The sequence below is a fragment of the Capricornis sumatraensis genome, chromosome 22 (genome assembly GCF_032405125.1).
Source record: "Capricornis sumatraensis isolate serow.1 chromosome 22, serow.2, whole genome shotgun sequence".
Taxonomy (NCBI): Eukaryota; Metazoa; Chordata; class Mammalia; order Artiodactyla; family Bovidae; genus Capricornis; species Capricornis sumatraensis.
In genome coordinates this window covers 35560710-35580002 of record NC_091090.1, presented here as the reverse complement: position 1 = coordinate 35580002, position 19293 = coordinate 35560710, and the positions used below count along the sequence as shown (strand labels likewise).

Genomic DNA, 19293 nt, shown 5'->3' with positions numbered 1-19293 from the left:
GAATTCTGCCATCTGATTTCTATGTCATCTGTCTTAGCTTTTATTGTAGTATTTTCTGTGGAAGTCTAGTTGATCCTAATGAAAGTGACAATGAAAGTCGCTCAGTCATGTCCTACTCTTCGTGACCCCGTGGACTATACAGTCCTTGGAATTCTCTAGGCCAGAATACTGGAGTGGGTATCCTTTCCCTTCTCCAGGTGATCTTCCTGATCCTATATACATCCTCTTAAAACAAAATTCCAAATACAAACAATAAAATATTAATTTTAATATTATCCAGATGACATCACCAGACCAAGAAATTCAGGAACTTGAAATTTCAGCAGCTGTAGGGCATCTGGCCTAATCCAGAATTTTCACACAATGCAGAAAATGCAAAGCAGCAAAATAGCCTTAATGCTCCCATGTCAGACGTGGCTACTATCTTAATCTTTCCAGTTTTCAGGTCCCTTTCACTAACACCTTATTTAAAACAAACTTGAAATAGACATAGGAGAGAAGGTCAAGCCATGTTCCTCATGGCACTCAACCATAAAACCTCCCTGAAAACACATTTTGAGAGCTCCCTTCTTTGAAATGTCTTGAGATCAGAGACTTCACTTACTACTAGTCACATGTGAGTATCAAATTACCTGCTTAACCATATTACAGATGGGGAGTGAAAAAAAACGGATGTTAATCATTTTTCATTCTAGTGATAGAGCCTGTCCGCATATATTAACCAGCCAAACAAAAAGCCTACAGCCCTTTAGAAACTTAAGTGGCTCTTAAAAGAGCCTTTGGGTTTACAAAGGTCGTCTGATGGCCGAAACTTTACTTTGAGCTGGTGTACTTGGTGACAGCCTTGGTGCCCTCAGACACCGCGTGCTTGGCCAGCTCCCCAGGCAGCAGCAGGCGTACAGCCGTTTGGATTTCCCTGGACGTGATAGTGGATCGCTTGTTATAATGTGCCAGGCGCGACGCCTCGCCTGCGATGCGCTCAAAAATGTCGCTGACAAACGAATTCATGATGCTCATGGCCTTTGAAGAGATGCCGGTATCTGGGTGAACTTGCTTCAGCACCTTGTAGATGTAAATTGAATAGCTCTCTTTTCGACATCTCTTCCGCTTTTTCCCTTCCTTCTTCTGGGTTTTAGTTACAGCTTTCTTGAAGCCTTTTTTAGAAATGGTAGTGCCCTTTGAAGTCAGCTCTGGCATGGTAGACGCACAACTCCTAGATGGCAAAAGACTAGCACTGACTCAACGCCAACTGTGGTATTTATAGGTACGGCGCTCAGAAGCCCTGTTGGGCAGCTCACATCTGATTGGATAATGGGTATGTGTATGTAAATGAAGTGACTCCAGTAACGTACTCTGATGTGATACAAGAGTATCAGCCAATCAGATAGCGAATCGCAACCTACCTGAGACCATAAACAGACCCCCCCGCACGTGCCCTAACGGTAACATTTTCCGTTATAACAGGTCTGCATCATTAGCTATGTCTGGTCGTGGAAAGCAGGGTGGTAAAGTACGTGTTAAGGCCAAAACCCGGTCATCCAGAGCAGGCCTGCAGTTCCTGTGGGCCGAGTCCACTGCCTGCTCCGAAAGGGCAACTACGCAGAACGTGCTGGGGCTGGTGCACCCGTGTACCTGGCGGCGGTGCTGGAGTACCTGACGGCTGAGATCCTGGACCTGGCGGGCAATGCGGCCAGAGACAACAAGACGACACGCATCATCTCGCGTCACCTGCAATTAGCTATCCGTAATGATGAGGAGCTCAACAAGCTGCCTGGCGGTGTGACCATCATGCAGGGCGGTGTCCTGCCCAACATCCAGGCTGTGCTGCTGCCCAAGAAGACTGAGAGTCACCACCACAAGGTCCAGTGCAAGTAAAACCTCCGAAGTTGTAAAGCTAAGCAAACGACCTGAACGTCTGAAGAGAGTTGGAAAAGTACCAAATTGAAACCAAAGGCTCTTTTTAGAGCCACTTACAATTTCTGAGAAAGAGCTTAGGTTTATAAAAGAAAAATCCAAAGCAAGTAACTGATCGGCTAGCAATAAAAAAGAACTTGCCCACAACCTCTGAAGCAGTAAATGTACCACGATTTTGACAAAACTCGTGATCTTGAGTGAATATTTTTGTATTTTTGGGAGTAGACAGAGGAGGCTCCTAGCGGGTGGGGAGTGGGGGAGGTGTTGAGGGGGGGATGTTGGGGGAGTTAGGGTAGTGGGCGGGTTAGAGTCCATTCTCCTTGGGGAAAAGAGCAAATTTTAGCTCAACTTTTTATGTTTGGAGAGAATGTCAGCCAAGCAACTGGCAAACCAACATGCATCACGGCAGCTTTTTCTCTCAAACGCCTTCTAGTAAGGGACTGCCAAGAGTTCTAGGATGATTCTATATCCTGAAAGCTGTGGACATGTCAAGCCAAAAAACGAGACATAACTATTTGACAGGTAATTTTACATGAAAAACAGTAAATAGGTTGATTTCTTAACGTATTAGTATATATTGATATTACACTTGGTAAGTAATATGACAAAACAGCTTTCTACCACCAATTATTCAGAAACAGTAGGCACTGAATTCAACAGATTTAACCACTGAAAGTGAAGCAAAATATTTTATTGATCTGTAGCGCTGCATATGAGTGAACACCCACAGAGACAACTGACAAACAGGAAAGCAGCCAAATTCAAAATTCTTGTATGGAATTGAAAGCATCTGTCAACTTAAGAAATATTTGAAACCTAAAAGTTGAGAGTTATGTTTTATCTGGCAGGACTTTTTAGGACTTCAGGCCCTGGGGACAGCATCTCAAGTAACCCTGAGAGAACTGCTCCAGGGAGATGAGGGGAGGAGCCAGGTTATATAGAAGTTTTGCAACAAAGAGCATGTAATCTGAACATTAAAAATTATTAAAGAAAACCAGATAGCTCAAGTTAACAAAGTTAGCCCTTTTTTATACATTAGTTCAGTTCAGTCACTCAGTCATGTCTGACTCTTTGCGACCCCATGAATTGCAGCACGCCAGGCCTCCCTGTCCATCACCAACTCCCGGAGTTCACCCAAACTCATGTCCTTCGAGTCAGTGATGCCATCCAGCCATCTCATCCTCTGTCGTCCCTTTCTCCTCCTGCCCCCAATCTCTCCCAGCATCAAAGTCTTTTCCAATGAGTCAACTCTTCGCATGAGGTGGCCAGAGTACTGGAGTTTCAGCTTTAGCATCAGTCCTTCCAAAGAAATCCCAGGGTTAATCTCCTTTAGAATGGACTGGTTGGACCTCCTTGCAGTCCGAGGGACTCTCAAGAGTCTTCTCCAACACCACAGTTCAAAAGCATCAGTTCTTTGGTGCTCAGCCTTCTACATAGTCAAACTCTCACATCCATACATGACTACTGGAAAAACCATAGCCTTGACTAGACGGACCTTTGTTGGCAAAGTAACGTCTCTGCTTTTCAATACGCTGTCTAGGTTGGGCATAACTTTTCTTCCAAGGAGTAAGCGTTTTTCAGTTTCATGGCTGCAGTCACCATCTGCAGTGATTTTGGAGCCCCCCAAAATAAAGTCTGATACTGTTTCCACTGTTTCCCCATCTATTTCCCATGAAGTGATGGGACCGGATGCCATGATCTTCGTTTTCTGAATGTTGAGCTTTAAGCCAACTTTTTCCCTCTCCTCTTTCACTTTCATCAAGAGGCTTTTTAGTTCCTCTTCACTTTCTGCCATAAGGGTGGTATCATCTGCATATCTGAGGTTATTGATATTTCTCCCGGCAATCTTGATTCCAGCTTGTGCTTCTTCCAGCCCAGCATTTCTCATGATGTACTCTGCATATAAGTTAAATAAGCAGGGTGACAATATACAGCCTTGATGTACTCCTTTTCCTATTTGGAACCAGTCTGTTGTTCCATGTCCAGTTCTAACTGTTGCTTCCTGACCTGCATACAGGTTTCTCAAGAGGGAGGTCAGGTGGTCTGGTATGCCCATCTCTTTATTTTCCACAGTTTATTGTGATCCACACAGTCAAAGGCTTTGCATAGTCAATAAAGCAGAAATAGATGTTTTTCTGGAACTCTCTTGCTTTTTCCATGATCCAGCAGATGTCGGCAATTTGATTTCTGGTTCCTCTGCCTTTTCTAAAACCAGCTTAAACATCAGGAAGTTCACGGTTCATGTACTGCTGAAACCTGGCTTGGAGAATTTTGAGCATTACTCTACTAGCGTGTGAGATGGGTGCAATTGTGCAGTAGTTTGAGCATTCTTTGGCATTGCGTTTCTTTGGGATTGGAATGAAAACTGACCTTTTCCAGTCCTGTGGCCACTGCTGAGTTTTCCAAATTTGCTGGCATATTGAGTGCAGCACTTTCACAGCATCATCTTTCAGGATTTGAAATATCTTTCAGGTGGTCTGGTATTCCCATCTCTTTCAGAATTTTGGGTGAATGTAACTCAGATGACCATTATATCTACTACTGCAGGCAGGAATCCCTCAGAAGAAATGGAGTAGCCACCATGGTCAACAAAAGAATCTGAAATGCAGTACTTGGATGCAATCTCAAAAATGACAGAATGATCTCTGTTTGTTTCCAAGGCAAATCATTCAGTATTACAGTAATCCAAGTCTATGCCCCAACCAGTAATGCTGAAGAAGCTGAAGTTGAATGGTTCTATGAAGACCTCCAAGACTTTTTAGAACTAACACCCAAAAAAGATGTCCTTTTCATTATAGGGGACTGGAATGCAAAAGTAGGAAGTCAAGAAACACCTGGGGTAACAGGCAAATTTGGCCTTGGAATACAGAATGAAGCAGGGCAAAAGCTAATAGAGTTTTGCCAAGAGAATGCACTGGTCATAGCAAACACCCTCTTCCAACAACACAAGAGAAGACTCTACACATGGACATCACCAGATGGTCAACACCGAAATATAGCTACTAGAAGTCTGCTAATTGGAGAAAGGAAATGTCTCAAAACTCAGAGACTGGCACTAGGCCCCTCACCCACAGCATGCATTTTGAGATAACATTGGCACAAAGTGAGCTGTCCTGGGCCATAAAATGATTGACATGAATCTTGAAGAAAGGCAGGTTTCTAAGCAAATATATTCTCATTAACATAGCTTAAGAGAATATTTGCATGAGTAAAACACACTGCTTTGTCAAGTCAGTTCTGAGTCTTAGGCAGAACCATCTTGAAGATAGAGTCTAGGGTAAATACATAGTTCACTAACATAGCTTAAGACAAATATTTCCGTAAGAAAAATGCATTGGTTAGCTCAAGGTTTGAGAAAAGTTAAGTTCAGGTGGAACCAGGTGTCATTATGGCAGCACAGAATTTTAAAGGAAACCTTTTTTTAAATTCATATAGAGAAGGGGAAAAAATCTTAACACTTGTTTGTTTCCTCCTGCTGCTTAAGAGAGAGATAAAAAATGTCTGACACTTGCAGTCTACTTCCTCTGTTTGGAGACCCCTGACCTTCCTGCCTGTTACCCTCTCAAAAGCTTCAGTGTAAAGTCTGTCTACACCCCCATCTAGAGCAAGGAGGGATGCCTACAGTAGAAAGAGGGCACTGGTTGCTTTTTTCCCCTCTCTTACAGATAGGAGCTAACAATTCCAGCGTCACTCCTTTGAACTGTACCCTGAAAAGCTGGGATAGATTTGATCCCCAGGGCTTAAAGACATGCCTGATCTTCCTATGTGATACTGCATGGCCACAGTATCCACTGGAGGATGGCGAACAGTAGCTAGACTGGTTCTGCAGAAAACCAGGGAAATGAGTTAAAGTAGCATATGTGTTGCCCTTTTTCTCTCTGCGAGACATGCCAGACTTATGTCCTAAGGGTATAGATTTGGGTATGAAACGTTCAGCTCCCTCCTGTCCTCCTACTTTGTACCCGTACCCAGGACTCCAAACTGATTAAACTGAAAGTCAGGAAACCACCGCCCACCCCACCTCCCTCCAGGAAGGGTTGCCTTGGTCTTGGTAAAAACCCAAACTGAGATTCAAACTGCCCAGGTAGAGGTCCAAACAACCCCTGTCTCAGAACAATCTCAGACTACCATGATTTCAATGGAAGTTCAGACAATCGAAGTAAGAGAAGCTTGGACAGCAAAAACTAAGGATGAAATACAGGATGAGATGGAGGACAGGAGACAAATAGATAAAGAAAAGCAGGTTTCTCCAATCTATCTCTGGGATCATACGTGCAGAGCAGCCTGAAAGGTTGAGGAACAGCCTCTTCATGAAGCACCCACCAGGAGAAATAATCAATCTGTGAGAGCTAATAAACCCTTTTTTTTTTTTACCAAGAAATACAAAGAATCAAGGAGGATCTGGGAGATTATTTAGAGGACCCAGAAAAATATATTAGAGCTTTTAAGGGTGTTACTCTGCTTTATGACCTTACTTGGAAAGATGTGATGTATATCCTGGGATAATTGCCAGCTTCCAACTCAAAAACTCAAGTTTTGGGGAAAGTGGTTGCCTATGGAGATGAATGGCTCGGTAATGAATCAGTAGCAAAGAAGGAAGACGAGATAGCTGCCCTCCCCACTGGGAATCAGGCAGTCCCAACTATAGACCTAGATTGGGACTAAAACACAGCTGAAGGAAGATGGGATCAGGGTCACTTTGTCAGATATGTTCTTGAAGGACTCAGGCAAGCACATGCTAAGACTTTAAACTATGCCAAATTGGCAAACATAAAACAGGAAGAGAAGGAAGCTTCTGGTAAATCCCTAGATAAACTGAGGGAAGCCCTTCACAGATTCACTGAGATTGATCCCAAAAGTGAAGAGGGAAGAGTGATGTTAAAAGATAGATTTCTCAGTCGGCTCCAGATATCCACCATAAGCTATTAAAACAGGTGTATGGACCAAATCAGTCTTTAGATCATCTGTTGCAACTGGCTCATACAGTCTATGATGGTAGGGAATATAAGGAAAAGAAAGAAAGGCAGAGAAAAACAAAGGAACAGGGGAAGCCCTTGTAATGGCTGTTAGAACCGTTTTTAAACAGCCTGAGAAAAATGCCCAGAGGGACCCAGGTGAAAAGGGATGGGTTTGCTATTACTGTGGAAAGGAGTACTGTGGAAAGGGTGGCCTCAGGCATCTAAGCCACCCCTGGCTCCATGTCTGGTCTGCAAGGGACCACACTGGAGGAAAGACTGCCCCCAGAGGTGTAGGTTTCAGGGGTTAGAATTTCAAGACAATCAGGACTGAAGGTGCCCGGGGGTCCCCACACAAGCTCCTGGCCTAATTACACCTGAGGAACCCCTGGTATTAATAACTGTGGGGGGCCAATCCATTGATTTCCTTTTGGACACTGGGGCAACCTACTCTGCTTACTGAAGCCCCTGGCCCACTTTCTCCCTTATTCGCTTCTGTAATGGGGCTAGACTACCTAAACGTTTTTATTTCAGTCATCCTGTAAGCTGCAACTGGGACTCTGAGCTATTTTCACAAGAATTTCTGATCGTCCTGGAGTCTCTCTCACCCCTTTTGGTGAGGGATATATTGAGCAAGGTCCATGCCTCTGTTTTCATGAATATGGAGCCCTCCCTTTCTCTTATGTTAATTGAACACAATGTAAATCTAGAGTGTGGGCTGATGGAAAATCTGCGGGTTGAGCACAAAATGCTATTCCTGTAGCTGTCAAGCTCAAAGACCCACGTGTATTTCCCCATAAAAAGCAGTATCCACTGAAACCTGAGGTTAAGGAAGGGTTAAAACCCCTCACTGGGAATTTAAAGGAGCAGGGACTATTAAATCCCCATAACAGTCCATGCAACACTCCTATTTTGGGTATAAAGAAATCAAATGATAAATGGAGACTAGTTTAAGATTTACGTATAATAAATGAGGCTGTAGTTCCTTTACACCCCGTGGTGCCTAATCCTTACACTCTATTGTCTGAAATTCCTGAGTGAGCCAAATATTTCTCAGTAATTGATTTAAAAGACGCCTTCTATTCAGTGCCTTTAGCAGAGGAAAGTTAATTTCTATTTGCCTTTGAAGACCCTACTCAGCCAGCCTCTCAGTTAACCTGGACAGTTTTGCCCTAGGGATTTCATGACAGTTCCCACCTGTTTGGGCAAAGTTTGTCAGGGCATCTACAAAACTTTAATAGCTCTGAGGCAGTGGTGCTACAATATGGAGATGATATTCTGCTCTGTGCTGAGACAGAGGAAGTTTGCTCACAAGCCTCAGAAGATTTCTTAAACTTTCTGGCATGCTGCAGTTATAGGGCATCAAGGGAAAAGGCTCAGCTCTGTCAACAATCTGTTAAATATCTGGGCCTAATCATATTAGAAGGGACTAGGGCCATAGGTCCTGAGAATTACACCTATACTAAATGATCCCCTACCTATGACTTTAAGACAATTGAGAGGACTTTTAGGAATCACAGGCTACTGCTGCATTTGGAGTCCGGGTTATGGGGAACTTGCCTCGCCTTTATATAAATTTATGAATGAAACTCAGCAGGCCCAAACTGACAAGCTGGTTTGATCCCCAGAGACTCAAAAGGCTTTTAAGGCTCTTCAGACTGCTCTCCTGCAAGCTCCTTCTTTGAGCTTGCCCACAGGGTCAGAATTTAATTTGTTTGTTGCTGAAAGAAAAGGTATGGCCTTGGGAGTTTTGACACAACCCCGAAAGCCTCACCAGCAGCCTATAGGAGTGTATTCTTAAACTCTAAGGTTAATACTTGGATGACAGACAGTTGGCTTCTTAAATATCAGTCATTGTTGTTAGAAGGATCAATAACTTAGCTTAAAGTTTGTAGAAACTTAAATCCTGCCACTTTCCTTCCTGAGAAGGAAAACAAAACACCTGATCATGATTGTTCTCAATTTCTAACTTTAAACTATGCAGCTTGGGAAGATCTGATGGATACCCCATTAGACAATCCTGACATGGAAATATTTACAGATGGCAGTTCTTTTGTTCGGGAAAGGAAGCGTAAAGCAGGTTACCCTGTGGTGATGGTTGAACAGGTTTTAGTAGCAAAATCTCTCCCCCAGGGAATGAGTGCTCAGTTAGTGGAGCTTGTGGCTCTTACCTGAGCTCTAGAGTTAAGCAAAGGGCAGTGAGTAAATATCTACACTGATTCTAAGTACGCTTATTTGACTTTACATGCTCAAGCTGCAATATGGAAAGAAAGTTTAAAATGGCAACTGGAGAACCTATTAAGCATTTCAGAGAGACTGAGAGACTTTTAACTGCTTTTAACTGCTATATATTGTCCTAAAGAAGTAACTGGCTGGCTGTCAAGCCAGAAAAGGGGCACTTTACGAAACCCCATTCACTGCAGATGGCTTTGATCTGGACAGGACCTGTGGAACAGGAAAAGCCACAATATACTGAGGAAGAATTAGAAAGATATGAGAAAAGAGGAGCAAAGATTACTAATAAAGGATGGTTACAGTCTGAGGATGGATGATTACTAATTCCTGAAAATGCTCAACGGAAAATTCTTAAGGGTTTGCACCAGAGCTTTCATTTAGGTGTTGAGAGTACTTACCAGATGGCTTGTCATTTGTTTGAAGGTAAAAACATAACAAAAACTTTAAAGAAAATTATCAAAAGATGTGAGGTTTGTCAGAAAAATAACCCAAAGACTGAAAAGCTAGCAAAATCTGGGTTCCAACAAAGTAGAAAATATCCTGGAGAGGACTGGGAAATTGATTTTACTCATATGCCAAAAGCAAGTGGACATTCTTGCTTAAAAGTTTGGGTGGATACTTTTACTGAATGGATTCAGACTTTTCCCTGTCATGTGAACAGGTTAAGGAGGTTACAAGAATTTTAATCCATGAAATTATTCCCAGGTTTGGGCTGCCATGGAGCCTTCAGAGTGACAATGGCTCCGCCTTTAAAGCTGCTGTAACTCAAGGGGTGTCAAAATCTCTAGGAATAGAATATTACTTACACTGTTCCTGGAGACCCCCAAACTCAGGAAAGTTTGAAAAAAAGATAATGACTGTGCAGATTAACTCAAGAGATGCAGAACAACTGGATTAAAATTCTACCCATAGCTTTAATCAGGGCTAGAACTGCCCCCCACAATGAGGGACTGTCCCCCTTTGAATGTATTTATGGAAGGCCCTTCTTACACACAGACATTGTTATAGACCCTGAAGCCTCGGAATTAACTAATTATGTAACGCAGCTCTCAGTTTTTCAACAGGCATTAACAGGACTCCAGGAGGTGACTCCTGACCCAGCCTCTGAGTCAAGCAGCCTCTATTTGAGCCAAGAACCAAGGTCCTGATAAAAACATTGGGATCTGGGGGCCAATCCCTTGAGCCCCTCTGGGAAGAACCTTACCAGGTTATTCTTTCTTCTCCCACAGCTGTCAAAGTGCCAGGAATTGATTCGTGGGTACATCACACTTGAGTTAACAGGTGGCACCCTGACCAGAACTAAGCGACATCTTTTTATGTCTTTACTTTCTATGCTCTGACTTTGTACTTTTTAGATGGGCCTGAGAATCTGTGTGAGCCTGCTTCTGCTGACTCCAAAAATCCTGAGTCTGCCGTTTGATCCTCAAGACAATGCCTTCCTGTCCTGGGCTCACTCCTATGCTGCATTCCACGATCAGTCTAACTGCTGGGTCTGTGGAGCACTCCCCTCTTCATCAGTGGAAGGCTTCCCATGGTGGGCATTTCCGCTTCAAGGAAAGGACTTTTTTCCATGTCTGCAAATACCTTCGACAACAACAATCATATGTGATGCCTCTTCTTCATCTGATGACATCTAACAATCCTAAAATGGACTGGTGCAACACTTTATACTTTAACTATGGACGTAATGTGACTTTTAGTTTTGATTATACATTGTCTTGGTTTAATGATTATTTTGCTACACATAAGAAGGTAAATGGGTCTAGATCTGGTGGCTTTTTACCTGATGTTTATCAAATATGGGATGAGGTTATAAGGCTAACTCCTGAACAGGGACATCTAATATCTAGTACCACAATATGCTAGGAACAAAGAGAGCCATCCCCAGAAGTTAGCCAACAACTTAATTATAATGATTCGAAACTTTGGGTTTTTTGCCTAAGGAAACATGCGATGTAATCATTCTTGTGTTTTCCAACCCCAGTTCAGATCTTCCCTTTGCCTGGCCAGGCTCTGATTGGGACTGGATATCTCAGTCACACTGCCTTGCTCCAAACGGGACCTACTGGATATGTGGCTCTTACCTATGGGCATGGCTTTCCCCTGGCTGGATAGAGAGGTGTACCCTAGGTCTAGCTTTTACTCATGGTTTCATATTTTCAGAGTTTCCAGAGAAGCCTGCTAATTTACCACACCTTAGAACTTGCTGGGCAAGGTCTGTATCTCACTGGTATGGTTATTTGGCTGCAGTGTTGGTTCCCTCTCTGGGAACTACAGATGTTACACTACAAGCGGATGCTCCGACTAACTTTACTCAACAGGCTTTACAAGAGTCTCAGAAAGCTATTTCAGCTCTTAATGCTGAACAAATACAAATTAAAAAGATGGTTTTACAAAACAGATTGGCCTTAGATATTCAGACAGCTGCACAAAGAGGAACTTGTGCCATTATTCATACCCAGTGCTGTACATATATACCTAATATAAGCACTAATGTTACTCACTTTACTAAACACATGAACAAGATGACTCAGGCTATGGATACTTCTGAAGCCTCAATTGCCTCACTTTGGGAGACCTTAACTAGTACCCCATAGTGGAAAACTATCCTAATTGCATTAATTCTGATCGTTCTGTTTTTGCTGTTTGCTCCCTGCATCTGTAACTGTGTAGCTGGATTTGTTTCTAGTCGCATGAAGGCTTTTAAGTTACAAATGGTTGCTCAAACCCCTGCGAATGCAGCAGCTTCCTCCAACTACTACTTGGGGCCCCTGGATCAGAGACGGATTATGAGGGTTCGGAGAACATGTTGCCTCACCAGTTTAGGGACGACACCCTTTATCAGCTCAGAAGCAGTTATAGAACCAGAATGATGCCTCTTTCCCTAGGCAACCTAATTCTCCTAAAAGAAAAAGGGGGAATGAGAGTGTAACAAGCAGGGAGGGCAGGGGTCTCCAAATAGAGGAAATATGCTGCAAGTGTCATTTTTTATGAGATAAATGAACATTTTTATCTCTCTCTTAAGTGGCAGGAGGAAACCAACAAGTGTTAAGATTTCTCCCCTTCTCTATACAAATTTAAAAAGAGGTTTCTTTTAAAATTCTGTGTTGCCGTAACAACACCTGGTTCCACCTGAACTTAACTGTTCTCAAACCTTGAGCTAAGGTTTTTCCATTTTTCTTATGGAAATATTTGTCTTAATACGTATTTACCCTAGACTCTGTCTTCAAGGTGGTTCTAAGACTCAGAACTGACTTCACAAACCAGTATGTTTTACTCATGCAAATGTCCCCTTAAGCTATGTTTATGAGAATATATTTGCTTGGAAACTTGCCCTTCTTCAAGATTCATGTCAATCATTTTATGGCCCACTCACTTTGTGCCAGTGTTATCTCAAAATGCATGCTGTGGGTGAGGGGCCTAGTGCCAGTCTCTGAGTTTTGAGACATTTCCTTTCTCCAATTAGCAGACTGCTAGAAGCTCTATGCCATGGACGGAGGAGCCTGGTGGGTTGCAGCCCATGGGGTCACTAAGAGTTGGACAAAACTGAGTGAGTTCACTTTCACTTTTCACTTTCAAGCATTGGAGAAGGAAATGGCAACCCACTCCAGTGTTCTTGCCTGGAGAATCCCAGGGATGGGGGATCCTGGTGGGCTGCCGTCTATGGGGTTGCACAGACTTGGATATGACTGAAGTGACTTAGCAGCAGCAGCAGCAGCAGAAGCAGCTATATAACATCTGGCTAAAGACTAGCAGGGGGTCACTTTTTCTGCCCCCTTCTGATGTCTATGTCAGAAGCTTTCTCCATCTCTTTTACACTTTAGTAAAACTTTTTTACACAAAAACTCTGAGTGACAAGCCTTGTCATTGGCCCTGGATTGAATTCCTCTTCTCCAGAGGCCAAGAATCCTGGCGTCTTTCACGGCTCAGCAACAACCCATCATCCTGGGGGCTTGTCCGGGATTCTTCAGGAGAAGGTAAGGACACTTGGAGCGCTAGTTCTTTCTTCTCCTAGAAAACACGTTTTCTGTTGTATTTTACTAATTCTACGGTGTGCTTGTGTGAACGAATGACACACCCTGAGTGAAGCAAATGAGGAGCCCTGATCTGCTGTTTTGAGGTGCTTCATAATGACTGAAGGCAGCCCTGAAAAGGGGAGCCCTGTCAGGGGTTTATACCAACCTGCCAATACCATGAGACATCCAGCCTCCCTGTGAGGGGAGCAGCCAGAAATGGGCAAAGCATGTGGACTGAGCTCTCCTTTCTCAGCCAAACTTTCCAGTCTCTTTGACCATTTCATAACTCCCTGGGAATTAGAACTACTAACCTAATCTGTAGGATCACAGACTTTCAAGGGACTTGTGATCTATGCTGTTACTGTGTACTGTTACTTAGGTCCCAGACTTGGATTGGTAGTCAAGAAGTGCCTAGCCTTGCTAGGAGTTGAAAGTTCCAAAGCCAGATGGAATTCTAGCCCCAAGAGCATATCTCAGGTTAAAGGTGACTCAGATAGGAAGGACAGCATGCTTCTTCCTTCGGTAATGCTAGCTCTTAGTGGACCAGAAGAGGCTCTCCAGTGGCTTTTGTCCCAATTTCTTAGATATTGTTTCTGTGGAATCTGTGGGAATAAACTGGAAGGACTGGCCCTAATAACTTGAGGACAAAAATCATTTTTTCCTCACTGGCCAGCCCTTCACCCTTTCTTTTGCTGTCACTTATACTGGTGTGGTGATGCTCAGAAGGAACATAATGCTTTTTATGTTTGAACCGGTCTTATTGTGGTCAGGAATATACTCAGGGTCCTGCACAGGCACTCCTGGAGATGAATGTTTCCCCTAACGGTCTTAGCTTGAGAGGCATTCCAGAAGGTTACTCTATTGCACCCCAGGTGGCATCAGAGGCAAGCAAGGTTTTAATGGTGAGACACTGGACATTAACCTGGGATTCCATCAGGTCTACCCCTGGTGCACCTCCACCCCACCTCTGTGGTAGAACCAGGAGGGATGAGTACAGCACCTGTGTTGGTAACAGACAGACTAAGCCCAACCAGGAAAGCAAAGTGAAAGGTTGTTGCTGAGCGACGAAAGACGCCAGGATTCTTGGCTTCCGGAGGAGAGGAATTCAATCCAGGGTCAGTGACGAGGCTAGATCACTCAGAGCTTTTGTGTAATAAAGTTTTATTAAAGTATAAAAGAGATAGAGAAAGCTTTTGACATAGACATCAGAAGGAGGCAGAAAGAGTGCCCCCCTGCTAGTCTTTAACTAGATGTTATATAGCTTCTAGCAGTCTGCTAATTGGAGAAAGAAAATGTCTCAAAGCTCAGAGACTGGCACTAGGCCCCTCAACCACATCATGCATTTTGAGATAACACTGGCACAAAGTTTGAGTTGTCCCCGGTCATAAAATGATTGACATGAATCTTGAAGAAAGGCAGGTTTCTAAGCAAATATATTCTCATTAACATAGCTTAAGAGAATATTTGCATGAGTAAAACATACTGGTTTGTTAAGTCAGTTCTGAGTCTTAGGCAGAACCACCTTGAAGACAGAGTCTAGGGTAAATACATAGTTCATTAACATAGCTTAAGACAAATATTTCCGTAAGAAAAATGCATTGGTTAGCTCAAGGGTTGAGAAAAGTTAAGTTCAGGTGGAACCAGGTATCGTTATGGCAGCACAGAATTTTAAAGGAAACCTCTTTTTAAATTCATATAGAGAAGGGGAGAAAATCTAACATTTATTTGTTTCCTCTTGCCACTTAAGAGAGAGAGAAAAAATGTCTGACACTTGCAGTCTATTTCCTCTGTTTAGAGACCCCTGGCCTTCCTGCCTGTTACCCTCTCATTACGTTTGGGTGAAACTGGGTGAAGGGTACATGGTATCTCTCCGTATTATATCTTACAACTGTATATGAGTCTATAATGATCTCAAAATAAAAAAAAGTTTAATTTAAAAAATCTGTAAAATGTAGTTAAAGCTAGCTTAGAAGGAAATTTAGCACTAAATGTTAATATCAGAGAAGGTAAAAGTTCTTAAGTCATTAATCTAAGTTTCCATGTTAAGCTGTGGGAAAAAAGGGCAAAATAAGTTCAATTAAGCGTAAAGAAAGAATAAAAAGAGAACTCAATAAGATTAAAACAGAAAAATCAGTGAAACAAAAAAGTCTTTTAAAAAGATCAATACAACTGAATAAGCTGTATCCAGACTGATAGTAAGAGAGAGAAGACATCAATTATCAATCTCAAAAATCAAACAGAGGATAAAATAACAAACTATTAAAATGATAATAAGGGAGTCCTATAAGCAACACAAACTAGCAGAGTTCATCCAAGATAAATTAGAGAATTTGAATATTCTTATATCTTAAAGAAATTGAAATAGTAACTAAAACATCCAGATCCAGCTGGTTTCATTGAAGATTTCTACCAAATGTTTAAACAAGATATAACACTGTTTTTACAGAATCTCTTCCAGAAAATAAAAGAACATAAAACATTTCCCAATTCATGAGTCCAAAATTACTCTAATACTAAAATCAGACTAAAACAGTAGAAGAAAAAAACAAATACAGGCCAATATTTCTTATGAACACTGACACAGTATTAGCAAATCAAGTCCAACAATGTATAGAGGTCAAAGAATGCAAGACTGGCTTGAAATAAATCAATGCAACTCATCATATTAAAAGTATAAAGAAGAAAACACGATTACATTGATGAATGCAGGAAAAACATTTGACAAAATGTGTCACCCTTATCTTATTAAAAAATCTCAACAGACTAGGAGTAGAAGAGAGCTTTTTGTATCTAATGAAATACACCTACAGATATCCTACAGGTAACATCATACTAATGAAGAGAGACTTAATGCTTCCCCAAAAGGTTAGGAACAAGGCAAAGACATCCATCTTTAACATTAAATTTGATTTCACACTAAAGTCCTCCATTGTGCAATCAGACAAGAAAAAGAAACTAAAGGCATATGATATGGATCCAAAAGGAGGAAATAAAATTCCTTCTGTATGAAGATGCCATGATAGTCTGTGTAGAAGAAAGCAAGAATCCACAAGTAAAACAAAACCCCAAAAGCCTCTTAAAACTATCAGCTGCCAGCTATAGGAACTAGAATATATAAAATAATTTTGAAAAAGAAAAATGAAGTGAGAGGAACCCCTCTCCAAAGTTTCAAGGTTTACTGTGTATTACAGTTATCAAGACTGTACAGTAATGGGAAAAGGGTAAATGTATCAGTGGACCAGAAAAGAACCCACAAATAGTCTCACACAAGTATGGCCAACTGACTTTTGACAATGAAAAAGAAATGTAATGGAGGAGGAATAGTTTTTTTCAACAAATAATGACAGAACAATAGGCAGAAATAAGAACCTCCACCTAAGCCTCAAACCATTTACCAAAAGAGACTAAAAATGGATGGTAGGTTTAAATGTAAAAATATCAATATTTTAGGAAAAAATATACAAATACTTGGGATCTAGAGCTAACCAAAGATGAAACCAAAATGATCCAATAAATAAAATAACTGGTAAACCTCATCAAAAGTAAAACCTTCTGTCTGGTGAAAGTCTCTGTGAGGATAAAAACACAAGCTATAGGCATAAATGAAATATGCGCAAACCACATATATGACAAAAGTCTTAAAGTATATAAAGAACTTTCCAACCTCATTAGTTAAAAAAAAAACACACACATCAAACCCAAATTATCCCATTAAAAAATGGGCAAAAATTACAGAGCTATTTCACAGAAGAGGACATAACACATGATAAGAAAGCACATGAAAAGCTGTTTACCATTAGTAGCCATTAGGGAAATACAGATTAAGACTATGATGAGATACTAATACACACCTATTAGCCAAGTGAAACTAAAAAATAGTGAGAAAAATGAAATGCTGGCATGAATTTCCACACTCTAATCTCTCATACAGTGAGAAAATAAAATGGGGCATTTTGGAAAATATTTTGGTGGTTTCTTAAAAAACTAAATACATGCTTACCACGTGATCCAGCACTCCCACTACTGAGCATCCATCCCAAAGAAATGGAAATTTACGTTAATACAAAACCCACAGTGTCGGACACGGCTGAAGCGACTTAGAAGCAGCAGCACGTTAGAACGTTCACAGCAGGGTTCTGTTCATTTTTTATTTATTTTGTACAGGGAGGCCTGGCGTGCTACGATTCATGGGGTCGCAAAGAGTCGGACACGACTGAGCGACTGAACTGAACTGAACTGTACTGGCCAAAGCTTGGGAAAAAAATTAAAATTAAAATGTCCTTTAATTGGCGAATGTTAAATATGCTATTGTTTATCCATACCATGGAATGCTATTCAACAATATAAAGGAACAAGCTAGTGATATATGCAACAACTTGGATAGATCTCGGGAATTATGCGGAGTGAAATAAAGTCAATCTCAAAGGTTACATACAATATGATTTCATTTATATAGCATTCCAAAATAACAAAATTAAAGAATATAAATTAGTACTCACTTCCAGCTGGTGTCCTACAAGGTCAGTAAACAAGAAACACCCCTTTGACAAAAGAACTTCAAGTTGGGAAAGACCATTTTCCGTGCACTAAAGAAAATAGGAAGTCAAACATGCTCATTTTCCCCATTTTAAAATTGGAGGCTTGTTCTCATCAGGCTCCTGATCCTTCTACCTCAGACTTGTAGAGTAACAATCATCAAATAATAAAAGAAGATGATCTGGCCTCTTTTCAGAAAATCTGGGAAAGTTTTAAAAGCCAAAACACTTGGGCACTATTGAGGTATTAGCATGTCTCTTGAGTTACTCTTCTATTTGGAAAATTGCTTTTCATATTCCATCCAATTAACAAAGGCTTTCTAGAAACAGCGTCATTATATGAGATGCTTCAGAAGTATTAAAGGACATGCTTGGAGATAACTTCTTTAAGTCAAGACATGGGTAGCCATTCTCTTCTCCAGGGGATCTTCCCCACAAGGAATCAAACCCAGGTCTCTTGGATTGCAGGCAGATTCTTTACCGTCTGAGCCACCAGGGAAGCCTGGATAATAAAGAGAATTAACTCTCGTCTACCTGGTGGGCTTGAATGTTTACCACATCTGCAAATAATAAATTCAACAAAAAGTACATCATGTCTTACCCAATAAACTGTGTGATTCAGAGCCATGAACATATACACCAGAAAAACATAGTTAATTACAGCTATTATTTTGGAAAGTTAGTTGCTCTGAAAATACTTTGGTTTTTGATGATCTTGAATTAGCTTATCTGCAGCTGGAGTCCTTGATGACTGCCTCAAAGGGTTCCTCCCCCAAATCCAAGGATGATTCAATACTGGGACATCCATAAAGGTGATTCACCAAATTAGTAAGTTAATACTGATAAAGCATTATGCTCCTAACAATGGTTGCCGAAAATACACTTGAAAATACTCACTATAGTTGCTCTTCAGTTAAACTTTTAGTAAGCTGAAGCTAATGGGATAAATTCTAAAAACTGTTGAATGAATACATCCCCAAAGAAAGCCCAGCATGTCCAGTAGTGAAATAATAGTTTTACTGTCATTTGAGTCAGGAACTTGCCCACAAAAGTTCTTGTCACCAACACATATCTTATTGTGGAATATTAGACAAAGATAGTAAGCACAGAATTTAACAATGGTCAACTCTAAGCCAATTTCAGACTTTTGGATGACTTCACTGAAGGTCTAGCGTGGCTGCCAGCTTCTAAGATGGCACTCCATCACCTCTGCCTCCTAGTATTGGCACCCTTGAGCAGCCCCTCTCCCACATTATACAAGGGTTAGTCTATGGGACTTCCACAAGCTGGAATTAAGCTTGCCGGGAGAAATATCAATAACCTCAGATATGCAGATAACACCACCCTTATGGCAGAAAGTGAAGAGGAACTAAAAAGCCTCTTGATGAAAGTGAAAGAGCAGAGTAAAAAAGTTGGCTTAAAGCTCAACATTCAGAAAACTAAGACCATTGCATCTGGTCCCACCACTTCATGGGAAATAGATGGGGAAACAGTGGAAACAGTGTCAGATTTTATTTTGGGGGGCTCCAAAATCACTGTAGATGATGATTGCAGCTATGAAATTAAAAGATGCTTACTCCTTGGAAGGAAAGTTATGACCAACCTAGACGGCATATTAAAAAGCAGAGACATTACTTT

The 19293-nt window shown here is 41.4% G+C and overlaps 3 protein-coding genes across 3 annotated transcripts in view; 1 reads left to right on the top strand and 2 right to left on the bottom strand.

Annotated features, from left to right (window-relative positions):
- SLC17A1 (solute carrier family 17 member 1) overlaps positions 1-19293 on the bottom strand; it is a 144810-nt gene that overhangs the window by 31724 nt on the left and 93793 nt on the right. The gene's annotated exons all lie outside the window — the stretch shown is intronic.
- On the bottom strand, positions 814-1197 carry LOC138069387 (histone H2B type 1-A). Its single transcript, XM_068960669.1, has one exon. It carries the CDS (start codon positions 1195-1197, stop codon positions 814-816), a length of 384 nt encoding a protein of 127 aa, XP_068816770.1.
- Positions 1481-1875, top strand: LOC138069335 (histone H2A type 1-A-like). The gene is given in 2 exon segments (XM_068960584.1): positions 1481-1553; positions 1556-1875. Coding segments are annotated over 2 exon segments (393 nt in total).

What these genes read in the sequence shown, in the direction of transcription:
- LOC138069387 (XM_068960669.1), bottom strand. Translation starts at nt 1,197, where the DNA reads ATGCCAGAGCTGACTTCAAAGGGCACTACCATTTCTAAAAAAGGCTTC.